Source organism: Gavia stellata, chromosome 10, assembly GCF_030936135.1.
Source record: "Gavia stellata isolate bGavSte3 chromosome 10, bGavSte3.hap2, whole genome shotgun sequence".
In the NCBI taxonomy this organism is placed as follows: Eukaryota; Metazoa; Chordata; class Aves; order Gaviiformes; family Gaviidae; genus Gavia; species Gavia stellata.
The window spans coordinates 33,281,381-33,295,420 of record NC_082603.1 but is presented as its reverse complement, the minus strand read 5'-3'; the positions used below and the strand labels follow the sequence as shown (position 1 = coordinate 33,295,420).

The following is a 14,040-nucleotide window of genomic DNA, read 5'->3' as shown; positions in this document are numbered from 1 at the left end:
CGCCGGCAGCAGGGATGCTCTGACGGACAGACCGACCCCTAAAAGCAACGGAACGGGGAAGGACAGCCCGTGGTGACTGCACATACATGCATGTCATTAAATCCGTCATTTTTGAGGTGTTTCTTCAGATCAGTGACCCCCCCGAGGTCCCGGGCCCCAGCTCACCGCATGGCAGGGTGGGTGTTTTTGCGAGAATCACCCCGATTTGCGTTCCTGGGTTCAGAGCCAGCGTGAGCACCCGTGGCATCGCTGCCAGGCCCCGGCTGCAAACAGAAAGAGCCATAATACCATTTTGTGACAATTTTCACTGGTTTTTTTTTCCGCCAGCTCTGGAGCCGCGATTGCGGAGAGGAATTTCACTCCGACTCCCGCTGCTTCCCGGAGGGAGGTGAACTTTCTGGCTTCAACATAATAAACGTGGGAGATTTTCTGCTAAGGATCAGGGTGGCTTTGGGAAGCGCCTGTCTGCGGGATCCCTCGGGATATCCAGCTCACCGTAGTGCGATTCGGGGTCAGGGCACGTTATTTTGGGGCCGTGCTGCAGCTCTGCAGCGAGGAAGCATGGACTTTCCTGCCTTCCCCCTGCCTCCCTCCGCGTCCCCTTTTTCCCTCACGTTCCCGTCCCTGCAGCCCAGGCTGGTTAACGCGTACAACCCCGGAATGTTTATTTTCATTCCTTTGCCTCGTATTTCCTCTTTTCCCCTCAAACCGTCTTCCCAGGGAGCAGCGGCTCCCATGGGGTGACCCCCCCAGAGCAGTTCCTCCGCTCACGTGGACCCTGAGGGACTGTAGAGGGTTCGACGCTGCCCTCGGCATCTCCCAGTGCCCAGCAGCACGCTGTCAAAGTACCAGACGGCACAAAACTGATGGAAAATCATCTGCGGGATCTCGGTGCCACGAAGTGCCCAAGAGCCAGCCTTAATTTATATATTTCGCTGTCATGGTAGGGATCAAACTAAATATAGGCAAGCGAAAATACATACCCAGTGCGAGCGCTGTACAATACAAATGGAGACAATTAAGTCACAGCAAGGAAAGAAATTAATCTAATGATTATTACGGGCTCACCATCTAGGAGCTGCTTGGCTGTGAAGGGAAAGAATGACGAGAAACTCAGCTGAACATGATTTTTCCACTCTCCTTATGGCCATTTCTAGTGTGCCCCTTTCTTTTGCTGCAAAGAGGGGAGCAGGGACTCAACAGTCTCATCCAAAGCACGTCCATGGTCATGGAGAACCACGTCACTCTGCGTAGCCCTTAGCATCCATACTGGGACTGAAAACGGGATGACTTTCAGTGATCCTTTGTTTTTCCCTCTAGTTTGCTGATAACCAGAGAAAGCCCTCTGGCACCCAGACGTCGTGCCCCGACCCACATGCACGTGAGCCCATCGGGTGTCCCTGGGGATGCCGGGGTTGCCTGAGCACCATGCTGGACAACCAGTGCTTTGGTGGCAGAACAGGGGTGAGAAGGGAGGATGGTGGTGCCAAAGGGGAGATGGCAGAGGAACAACAGCCAGCTCCACCCAAGGTCCATCCTGGGGAGAAGGGGACTCTGAACGCCTGGAAACGTTCAAGGTCAGGTTGGACGGGGCTCTGAGCAACCTGACCTAGTTGAAGATGTCCCTGTTGATTGCAGAGGGGTTGGACTAGATGACCTTTAAGGGTCCCTTCCAACCCAAAACATCCTATGATTCTATGCCCCACGCTTGGAGACCTCATCCATGGCCGGCAGGCTCAGCTCTACGGCAGATGCTGGTTTTGAAGCAACCGTACAACCACTTGGCACGTGACCGTGCAGGGGCTGCGCTGGGGCACCGACCCCCGGGGGAGCAGAGCCCCTGACCCCACTGGGGCTGTGTCTGTCCCCGCTTTGCCCCCTGCTTTCCTCCGTGCCCCGGCCGACCTCGCTGGTGCTGGACCTGGCCAGAGCCACGTCAGACCCTCTCACCCCAGCCAGCCGCCTTCCGGGCGTGATTCGGTGTCGATAACCGCCCCACGCAAAAGAAACAGCCGGTGGCTTCCCCCCTCCTTGCCAAAAACCAGATGATCCCAAATTGTTCCTCCCACCGCTTGCGAGCTGCCAAGGCGCGGGAGAGATGCCTCCCTGGGGGCACCAGGGTTGGAAGGCAATATCCAGAAATTTTGGGGTGGGGACGCATGGAGACGCGGCCGCGCTGTGCCCCCCACCCCGGAGCAGGAGGGCCCCCGCGGTCGCCCCCTCGCCATCCTGACATCAGCTGCAAGATATGCGAGGAATGAAAACGCCGGGTCCGTGGCGAAATGCGCGGTCCCTGTGATCAGACCCAGACAAAAGGCTGCCTTGTGCTCAGCGCCTGCGTCTGCGGGGTGGTAAAAACATCACGGGTCTCGTGTGAGGGGCGGTGGGCCTCCGGCTGGGAAAAGAAACGGCAAAGCGGGCTCTGCTCCCGCTGCGGGGATGCAGACGGTTCCTTGGCGTCAGCTTCAGACCATATAAAGCAGAAAAGGGGATGAAATAATTGCAGTAATTTGTTAACGTTGTCCAGGCTACTTCAAATGTTGCAGTTAGCTTTCCTTAAAGGTTAACTCCTATCTTGCACTGTAAATATCAGTATCCTCAGTCTCCGGCGCAGGGAAGGACCCTGCTCCCTCTGACGGGGCAGGAGCGGGGCCGGAGCCATGGGGGGACATGGGCATGGGGAGAAAGGAGTGAGGAACGGCCATTGGCCTCCAAAATGGGGCCATGACGGCGTTCAAAGCACAAGGAGAGCGCAGACCAGCTCGAGCCCGACGCACACGCAGGGCCCCATGCAACTGGTGAACACAACCTCCGTGGTTAATTAAATGAGCGGGCCGTTCCCAGGCGGTGGAGACGTGCCTTGGCTCGGCTCCCTGGACATCTGCGGGCAGCTCCTGCCCGCTGCCTCCCCACGGCGGGTGAGGACGGGGTGCTGGGGTGAGCCTCTTCAGGCTTAGCACTGGGGGAGAGGCAAAACCGGGGGCCGGCAGCTTTCTTGGGTCTGAGCTGAAGCACAGGGTATGAAACACAATGAATTCTGCTTTCTCTTTCCTTCCCCAGTCTGGGTGGCAGAGAAAATCAGCACCTCTTGGTTTATCACCCAGAAACTGCCCCGTCAGCGGCTTGGATGGTGTCAGCTCAGTGACTCTCAGCAGAATTTAATATTCTCAGAAGAGACGAACGTCTCAGCAGCAAAGGCAGATTTATTTGCTGCAGGGGAACGAGCTGCCGCAGGGGCAGCGTGTCGGGCACATCGACAGCATCTCCGCTTTGGGGTCTGCGGGGCTGAGCTGCTCCCCATCCCATCCCCACAGCCCCGCTTTCCCCAGGGAGGAGGGCAGTTATCAGCAAGGGTGAGACGGACTGTGATTTCATTTCCTAAAAATCTCTCATCGTGGTACCCAGGTGTCTCCTTTTTGCAGCACGTACCTATTTGCAGGGGAAAAAGGCAGCTCAGAGGTTTGGGAGTTTGCCTTCCCTGTTGGGGTTGAGAGGATGGAGCATCCTCGGAGCAGCCCCTCCGGCAGAGCCACCAGACTCCTGGCTGAAGGCAGCAGAAATACAATATTTTGTCAATTGCTCCATCTAGTGCCATTTCAGCAGAAAAAGCTGCCGGAGCGCAATGCCCGGAGTCTGCGCAGCTTTCCCCAGCTGGTGGCTGTAGTCGTTCGGTGGGGATGCACCAGGTCCCTGCCGCGGTCAAGTGCTGGTGACATCCCCTGGTCCAGCGCTGGTGACAGCCATCAGCCGATGGCAGCCACACACAAGGGGCTCGGCAACGCGCTGCTGGGTGGGGTGACAAGAAGGGTAACAAAAGTATTAGGTGATTTCTTAGTCTTTGAAAACGCTTATAGGGAATATTGTGTTTTCAGGGGCAGATATTTCCCTGTAAGGGTTTATAGACCCATTTTGAGAAAGACGAGAGAAATACGGTAAATGAAGGCTCTTGGCTCTGGGTCTGCAAGGTAAGTCTGATGAGGGGCAGCTGAGGGAACTGGGGTTGTTCGGTCTGGAGAAGAGGAGGCTGAGGGGAGACCTCATCGCTCTCTACAACTCCCTGAAAGGGGGTTGTGGGGAGGTGGGTGTTGGTCTCTTCTCCCAGGTGACAAGTGACAGGACAAGAGGAGATGGCCTCAAGTTGCGCCAGGGGAGGTTCAGGCTGGATATTAGGAGAAATTTCTTTCCTGAGAGAGCGGTGAAGCATTGGAAGAGGCTGCCCAGGGAGGTGGTGGAGTCCCCATCGCTGGAGGTGTTCAAGGAAGGTGTGGACGTGGCACTGCAGGACATGGTTTAGTGGGCATGGTGGGGTTGGGGTGGTGGTTGGACTTGGTGATCTGACAGGTCTTTTCCAACCTTAGTGATTCTGTGATGCTGTGCAAGTGCAGATTTCAAAACGCTGGCAGGGTGGGCTCCAGCCATGGAGGAGATGAGGACCAGCTGCCAACGCACCGCCGAGACCCAGGCGTCACCCAAAGACCAGGGACCATGTACCCCCAGCACGTGCGATCTGCGAGGGGAAAATCTGGCACAGAGGGGGTTAAACAACCCATGGCAGCAACAGCTCAGGCTTCATCCTGCCCAGGGTAACACCAACACAGACAGCAACTGCCCCTGTTTGCTACCCTGTTCCGCGGTTTGGAAAACAGCAATATGATAAAACATTTGCCCACATAATAATAATTTGCCCAGTTTTAGCTGCTCCCCCCCACCCAATGGAGCAAGTTAACAGGTTTTTGTGAGCATCAGGAGTTGTGCGCTGATTCCGGCTTCTCTGCCAGGAGCAGTAAAACACCCGACTAAGAAATAAACCCGGCTCTGACGGGCACGATCCCACGGGCACTTTTCACTGGCCAAAGCTGCTTTCCAGCGAGCGGCTGCAGACACTGGGCCGGTATCTCCTCAAGCAGAGATCCTGCAGAGAAACTGGGGCAAGGACTGCTGGCAACGCCAGCAAGGGGGTCACCCATAAAGGGGGCTTCTTCAAGCCCAAAGGCAGCTTGGAGCAAACAACGTCCCTGTTAAGAAGTGATTTTTGGCATGACCATGCTGCAAAACACCATCTCCAGTGCACAAATCCTCCCCATCCCATAAGGTGAGCACTAACGAGGGCCTTTGCTGAGCAGCATCGCTGCTGGGGGATGCATGAGCCCCCCAAACCCCGCGGACGGGCCGCGCAAGGAGGCATCGGGCTCTTGCGCAGGATTTAGCCTCGTGAGGAGCGATGGGAGGCCGGGGGGTACCGCTGGGGTCCAGCTCGGCCCCGGGGTGTCTGCACACAGCTTTCAGCAAGCACATCAGGCTGTCGGTCCTCGCCGTTGTCCCACAGGAGTTCCCCGGTGCAGCGTTACGCTCTCGCTGTCTTCCACCCGCAGTGAGATTTGCGCTGAGTTTGCATTTTAGGAGCACCATTGCACACAAGCAGCATCCAGAGTGTCCTTTTTGCTTGAGTGGAAACAAGGCTGTAGAAAAGCCCACGTGGCAGAGAGGGGAAGGGAAGGAAGGATAGCGTGCTGCTTTTTAGGGGAATTGATTTGCAGTCCTTTTATGCCACACCCAAATAAAGCAGAACCTGCAGCAAACGAGCTCCCGGAGTGCCAGGAGAAACCCATCTCCCATACTTATTTTCAACAGATGTCCCATCATCCCTGCACATCAAAGTGTTATAAAAGAAGAAAAGAAAAAAAAAAAAGCCAAGAAACAGCTTTATGAGACAGAAGAGACTGTTCCTATTCAAAATGCAAACAAGTAACCCACCCCAAAAGTACATTCTTTTCAGGAAAAAGGAGACCTTCACGGACCTCTTCTTTTTTGGTTTACCTCCTCCTTGTGGCAGCTCGCTGGTGAGTTCGTAAAAGTGACTGCAGCGTCGTGTCATTTCTGGAAAGGAAAACCTGTTTCCTAGGATGTGATGGGAAGGAAAAGCTGCGCTCAGCAGGTCTGCATCCTGCCCAGGGCATCCCGGATGGGAAGCACAGCAGAATAACCCCGTTTCAATGCGGTTTTAATGGGGACAATTACTTTGATTAGGGTGTGATTTTAAATTTTAATCGTGCGGTTAGAGAGGCACAGCACCTACAGCGGGGCTGCGCTGTCAGGAGTGAAGAGTTTTAATGGTGCCATTGCGTATTTTCCTTTTTGTGCAAGAGTTGGGAATAAACTCTGCTTCAAGCCCACCAGCCTTGCGAAAGCAGCAGAGACCTCAGAGCCTGCCTGGCCAAGGCTGGGGGCAAAGTCAAGGTGATCCTCGTTCCTTTTCCATTCGGGATGCTGCAGAACATGGATCTCTGATTTGTTACCATCCTAAAAGGTCCAGCTATCACAGGGTTGTGCGTGTTAGAGAACAAAATGTCCATTGCTGCTAAGAGGAAAAACAATGACCGTGACAGCATTTATCCAGAATGTAAATACAGCTAAATTATGGACATAGATGTGTGAAACCGTGGAGAAAGATGATAATGGAATTATATATCAATGCTCAGCACAACTGTAAAAACTAATGTTTTATACATGTGTAACGTTAAATTAATTCATTCCAGTTCTTTCAGGCAAAGGTACATTAACTGCTCCATCTCAGCATAATCATATTACCTCAACAGGCTTTATATATGTCATACCTGCAGGGTGGTAATCGCCATTTGATTAATTACAGGGAATTTAGAGGCATTACAGTGACTCCTGATGCAGCAGTGCACTGCGACAGGGTCCCCTCACCCCTCCAGGCTGACCTGCTGTCCGCACCGGCCCACCCTCCACCGCCATGGTTCACGTCGCTGCCCGAGCACCGAGGCTGCAGCCGGCGGGTGCTTCCAAAGCTCAGTGCTTGGCAGCGGGGATCGTGCCTGGACAGACTTTGCTCCCTGGCAAGCTCGCACGGCGGGGATGACACAACAACGTACAGCACCTCAATTCCAGCCTTTGGAAGAAGCGTAAACATTGGCGCCACTGGCCCTCTTCTTTGCAGAGTTAGCCAAGAAATGCAAACAGTCCTAAGATAGCTCCTGGTGATGTCAAGGATGTCCTTGACCGTGTCACTGCAAACTGCAGGTTATTCCAGGTCTCTCCAGGTGAGGAAGCTGATGGAGGGATTGTGAACAGCACGTGGCCCTTCAAAAAGAAAAGGCTCTGGCAGCCGAGTCCTCAAACCAAGGCAGGAGAACCCTTCCCACCGGTACATACAAGTTGAAATGGTGGCGAGTGGCACCTCCGAAGGGTTGCGAGATGCCTACGGCATAGATGCTCCTCCTGCAAGCATGCTTTGTGTTGACATTGATTACTCCTGGTACAATACCAGTTGCTTGGTGCCTTCGTCTTCATCCCCTTTTTTCTCTCCCCTGGTTTTGCTGCCTGCGCACCAGATCCTTGGTTTCTCAACTGAGCTGGTTTTGTTGGCATTCCCCTGATTAAAATCTACTTACCGGGCTAGAGACACCTAGATGGGCAGCTATAGCTTTCTGATGGAGGGCGGATGTGAACGGGACGGGTCCCCGAGACCACCTCACTCGGGAGCAATCCTGCTACGTGGGTGCAGAGTCTCGGCTGGCTGTCACCACAGCCGACTGTCACCGCAGCCTTCCACCGCTCCTACTGCGACCGCTGCTCCTGCTCCACAAGAAGGGCAATCATGAGCCCCACTTGGAACAGCAAACATGGAATAAATTTTAACAGTGACTTAAAAAAAAAATAAATGCACAACTACTTAGGTAACCGAGCTTTATTTAGAATCTTTGAAGTCATAAAATGTCTCATTTTGCTGATACACATAAACATACAATCAGGAGGTTTAATTGCTTTTTCCCTTGCACAGAAATAAAGTTTTAAACAAACCAGAACACCTCAACCCAGACAAGCGTAATGCAAATTGAATTATCTAACTTGGTCCTGTACATACAGCACACGCTTCTCCGCATGGTCACTGGTTTATCAATTAGTTGCAATATAATTTTTGGCAGTAATATATTCAACACACAAAGTGCAAATTACAAGAAGCAGAAAATGTTCTCTCTCATTCTGAGCAATGAGAAGTGCAAAATATCTCAGCCCATAAATCCTATTCTTTATGTATACGAACAGTATGTGCATAATAGGCTAATAAATAGCCGTGTAAAACTTCATAGATTAAATGTGGCAACATCTTAAAGTAGGAATGCAATGGTTATAAAAATGTAATCAGACAGAGGAATAATTTACATTTTGTTCATAAATTCCATACAATATTTCGGAAGGTACCTCGTCACATTTCACCTACCTGCCTTTAACTTCTGCATACCTTGGATACTTTTGCAACTGAAAGGCAGTTTGTTAAAAATTCTCAGATTTGCTACATCTGGACAAATTTCTCTGCGTCTACGATCAAGGTTCCACTAACACTTTACTTGGCAAATCAAATACTACAGTGGGAATCCATTGAAAATGTGAAGTCTCTTCCAGGCACTATTAACGGCATACCCACTAATTGTTCCAGCAGGCTAAATGCACTTTGTGATTACCTAAACTTAAAGAAAATTTTTCAATGAAATAAGGAAAACTGTTCCAATGAGAGCTAGTCACAGCTTGTTTGTTTCAGTGTAGTTCATCTCGCTTCAGTACCTGTTCTTTTACGTAGAATGGGGGAATACCCACTCTAGCTAAAACATACTGAACGCAGTACTTTTAACACAAACCCAGCTATTATATTACAGATTTTGAGTCTTCTTTCCATTGCATTCCAGGGACTTCTCACATAAAGTAAGCAGCCAATTTTGACACCACCACCCCTCCCTCCCTTTCATTTCTCCCAGCTACACTATCATTATAAATTATACCAAATAGTCCAAATCAGACTGGGCTGCTTTCTCTAAAACCCTACTGCTCCTCTGGATAGGAAGATTAAACCACAACGACTTGCATTGCCATTAATCTGCCTGCCAAATTCATTTGCTAAATCACTAAGGCCACGGTCATATAATCACTGCAGAAATGGCTGTGACACGTAACGAAGTTGCTAACTTTTGGCTGAACGTTCCTGCCATCCCACCTCCACCATGAAGAGCGGGACAGGCCTTGGGAGGGCTCCTCGTGGGCTTCAGCATGCTCTCACCTGGCTTAGCTTAAACCAAAAAAAATAGCCAGTTGCTTCGACTGAGCCACCCGACTCGCTGGAGGGGGCTAAGGAAGCCGCTTCTGCATGCTTTGCCCTGGGGAGGACGGGCACGACAGCCAGCCCCGGGAGGACATCATCTTAAATTGCTGCCGCAGTCTTCTGTGGCGATCATCTCACCACTGCCCCGAGAGAGAAGCATCCTCTGTGATCCGTGAAAGCCTCTTCTTGCACTATCTGATCCTGGGGAGACTCTTGGAAATGTAAAACGGTTTGCTGGTTTGGATTAACTTCATCTATCCTTAAAGACAACGTGCAGAGGGACTGCTCACCATCATTACTAGAATTATAGGATCACATTGCCGAAGCAAACTTTTGTCTTCATTAAAGTTTCAGGATGAACAATTATGCTGCAACTTGGCACAACAACAACAACTGCCTTTGTATGCAACACGCCTGGCATATATCAGCACATTTCTTCTTCTTTAAAAATATAATTAGAATAGAACGAGATAGGTTGTTGTTGTTCATGCTGCCTAAATATCTGAAAAGGCTCAAACATTTTAAAAGCCTAAAAAAAAAATTTCCCTCTCCCTCAGTTTATTTTTCATGCTAAAGGCTGCAAATTGACACATCACAGTAATTACCTCTGACTAACTTCCATAGACCTACCCAAAGAGATAAACATGAGAAGTTCACATTTGACTATCAGACTTACTGTGCTGAGCACAAATAATTTCCCAGAGGAGAATTTGATATTTCATCATTTGGAACAGTGGTAATTTAATTACATTGCTAATGTTTTCTGGCATACTTGAAAGGACAATTAGCATAAGTAAATCATGAGTGAGATGACAAGTCACTCGGCATTTATTTCTGCTCATCAGATGAGATCAGTTGACGATCTAAATTCTCTTTTGTGTGCGAATTGATTCCAAGTTCAGCAGTTGTAACTGGGGTTCAGACTAGTGGGGATAAACCGATGTATAAATAAAGCAAAATGGATATTGTTCTTTGAAGTTTCTTAATTAAACTTGTCCAGAGAAACCTCAAAAGCCAGCAGAAGCAGGGGAGGGTGGGGAGAAAGGCTGATAAATGTGGAAGGCTAAATGAAGCTCGAGATGCACACGACCCTTGCTGGCAATGGGGTGAATACTGATTCATTTTTACCAGGGTTTGCATTACATCCTGCTCAGGGCTGAACAGTATTATTATAGCTCTACTGATGTTCTAAAATAATTGTATTTATCTCCGCAAGCGCAATGACATTCATGATAACACCGTTAATGTTACAGTTCCTTTCTGGCGCTTGAGAATAGCTACAGCTTGCTCATGAGTAACACCTTCCAAAGCTTCCCCATTAACTGCTAAAATCTGATCGCCACGCTTCAGTCTGCCATCGTCCGCAGCTGCTCCCTGCAAACGGCAAAGCGATTCGTTAGCGGCTGGTAGCACGGAGCCCTCCCGTCCCTCATAATGCTGATGGATGAAATGAGGAGGGATGCAGCACTGGAAATCCCACCGTAGCTGGGTGGGCAACATGGGAAATGACAGTGCTGAAGTCTCCCTGAGTGCTTCAACAATTGCCCATCGCTCACCCCGCTTACCCAACCCTGTAAGGTCTGGGGCAGCGCGGGCAGGTGATGATACACCTCCAGGAAGAGGAGAATGGGCTCATCCCTGAAAAACTGCAGTGTGAAGACTAGTTCTGGCTTTTATGATTATGGAGAGGCTTGTTAAAGCAGCACTTAAATGTACTCTGCACCCAGTGCTGAGAAACGGGTTAAAGTGTGGGGAGGGAGAGGGACGCAGAGCTCATGCAGCAGAACAGCCTGGGCACTGCCCCAAGCTCCAGATGGAGCTGGGCTCCATTGAAGGTCCTAAGAAGCTCCCACAGAGCTTTAGAAATGGCTGTTCTCCTCCAGAGGCCTCAGTGCAGCTCTTTTATCTAAATCCTGAGCCCTGCCCTGCCCAGAGGTCGGCTCATGGTGTCCATTTCTGCTCCATGGCCCCACCAGTGACTGCAGTGTATTCTAGCTTCGATTTAGGGTTTCTCAGCTGTGCTCACATCTAGAAACTTGTAAATCTAAGCATCGGTTTAAAGACACAATATCTTCCTGTGTTAGTAATTGAAAATTGTAAAAAGACCACATATTTGTGATTTGAGCCCCACAATCGCAGAAGCAGAGGAGACACGACTTCTCCACCTTTAGATGCAGTTTTCTTAATTATGTCATCTGCCCTGCCAGAAGTGCTGACACGAGTGACAGCAAGTAGGCACAGGACAAAAAAACTGTGTGTGACTGACTTCAAGGTTACTTATGTAAAGTATTCCTAGTTCCCACTGTTTTACTTTACCCCCCATTTCCAGAACTCCCTTCATGTGGCCATGCCTGATGTATCTTGCTGGCCCGTGCTGAGTACCTTGCCTGCAAGGGGATGGGTGGGACAAGGGGCACTTCTCCCTCTGCACCAGTGGCCATTCTGGGGCTGTCTGCCTGGAGGCTGGGCTCTACTATGTTTCTTCCTCAGCCTGTGTGGCCAGAGGCACTGTTGTACCTGGCTGGGACCCCCAAGTCCCCCCTGACACTCAGGGTTGGGGTCAGAGATGGGCTGAGACAGTCGCACCATGAGCGGCTCCAGCACATGGGAGTGGAGTACTCACGAAGAGGCATGAAAGAGAAGCTGGAAGTAAGGGAGAATAACTAAAGCCAGGACTGATCTCTAAGCAAATTCATTATGAAGCCACAAGGTATGGCGTTTTTGTTTTTCGGTGTTTTTCCTCATTGGGAGTGACTATCTGAGCCCAGGAGCTTATTGCTGGTTTTGCAGCTGAAGCTCGGCCCCAAAGATACAGCATCTCTGCAACTGCCTCCTCTCCTGTACAGTGGGAAAAGTGATGCCTCCATACCTCTTGGAAAGCACTTTGAGATTTACAGATATAAAACTGCCTTATAAATATTTTAATGTATAAAACCAAGTTTCCCAAGTACACAGAGCAATTTTGCTGAGATAAAGTATCTTGTTTCAGCCATCAGTAATGTGAAATATAAACTGAGAAGCTGGCTGTGAGTTCTGGGTCCACTTACTCACATCAATGTACTTAGTACATTTTGCTTTCTACTACATAATATATTATCCAAGCCAAATCTTAGGTTTATTTTTAAAGATAATACAGAAGAAGGGAGAAAACAACAAAAAAAAAGATACCTTGGCAAATATAGTCTTGACATAAATGGGCAGGTCTCCATGGGGACTTCCATACCCCCCTACAATACTAAATCCCAGTCCATCAGAGCCTTTCTCCAAAGTAATAATCTTAGGCTGAGGTGCTCTGAAAACACAATAAATACCACTTAGAATAGCAGTGTCTGTCTCTGGGGACTTTATGCAGAAAGAACACTTACAGAGATATTTATCTGTCAAGAAGTTTTTCATACAGTCACAAACGATGACTCTTGTCCTTGTGCTGAAATACTCTCCTGTGCAGCCTGGAGTTCAAATGCTGTTCCATGTACTTCAGCTCCTCACTTTGAAAATACTTATTTTTAATAAGAGCTCAACAAGAGCACTTATCTCTGATGCAGAAGTGAGACTCCCCTCATCTGCAGTCGCTGCACGTACGTAAAGGAGAGTTTGCTTTCTTACCGGCCAAGCTGTCGTCTTTAGTCTGCGTAAGTGGCAACTGCAACAATTTCCTTACAGCATAATTTTATTTTATGACTTCAGGGGAATGAGTCTAATAGACAGGATGCAGCCAGGAACATTTGTGTTTATAGTCTCAGCCCTACTGCAGGCTATTTGGGCTGTTTTCTACAACCTATATTTGACCTACATCCCAGTGCCTCGTAACCCCAGAGGTTGACTCCCAAGAGCCCCTCACTTAGCGCACTGCTTAGACCCTGAACTGCTCTTCAGGGTCTTTTACTGTCCGCATTGAGTGGAGGAAGATTTTTGGTGGAATTTAGACCACTCATAGCTATATATCCATCTCAAATTCGAAAAAGTCATTTCTACATATTTAGAAAGAATTATCGTGGGCAAAAGCTGTTTGGCATCTTCCACCTATACAAAGGTGCAGCCTACAATGACGAATATCTCGCCATTTCTTTAGGACAGAACAAATGCATAGGCCTACCTAATTCTGCTTCACATTTTCACATTCAGATTTCCTTACTATTTTGATATGAAAAGAGAATACCAATCCTTTTGTGAAGTAAGCAATTCTCCTTTGAGAGCAGCAATAAAAACAGTATCTCATATTGTAAGACTAGAGAATGCAGCACAAATAGCTTAACTTTTATACTCAGAAACCCCTAAGGAAGGGGAGCAACTTGCATCTCAGCTTCTTAAAATAAATATAATGAATCAAAGAATGAAAATGAAGAACATAATGAAGCTAACGAAACAAAATGAAAATCAAATGAATTTCAAAATGATAACTGGAATGCTATAAGCTGCCCTAAAAAGCACACGATGGAGAATGATGCATGGCCATGGGAGGGCTAGATCTCTAACTTCCATCACCATACTGAAGTGCTGTAAGTAGTAAATTTTTTAATCAAATTTTTTCGAATTGTACAGCAAAAAAGATTCAAAAGACAAAGTAAGTTCTGGGACATGTTTTGAAGCATTTCTCTCTGATACCGGGCTTTTTAACACCTCTCGCCTTAGTCTGCCAATGAAAAATTATTTCAAAGTGCTACGGTCATAACTCCTTTGAGGCAAGGAAGCCAACAGACAAGGGCAGAACTATCATGTCAGTATAACACATTAGAAAAGAAAGGAGATAATTTTTTTTAAAATATGTCCAGAACTAGTGCTTGGAAATGCATTTTGTGCTTATTTACTCAAGCAATTTCTGCCACCAGGTGAAGATGGACACCAGTCTGTAATCAGCTTGGAGAAGGTCACAGTTACCATTTTAAAGATGATGGAAAATTGGAGAGAAAAGCAAATGGGAG

General features: G+C 48.9%; 1 protein-coding gene across 1 annotated transcript in view; it reads right to left on the bottom strand.

Annotated features, from left to right (window-relative positions):
• Window positions 1-10,345: 10,345 nt before the first annotated feature.
• The window catches only part of PATJ (PATJ crumbs cell polarity complex component), a 149,839-nt gene continuing 146,144 nt past the window's right edge, over window positions 10,346-14,040 (bottom strand). Inside the window, exons 44-45 of the mRNA XM_009808349.2 lie at window positions 12,287-12,410; window positions 10,346-10,492 (exon numbers count right to left, since the gene is read on the bottom strand). Coding sequence (XP_009806651.2) covers window positions 10,346-10,492; window positions 12,287-12,410 — 271 coding nt within the window. The remainder of the gene's footprint in view (window positions 10,493-12,286; window positions 12,411-14,040) is intronic.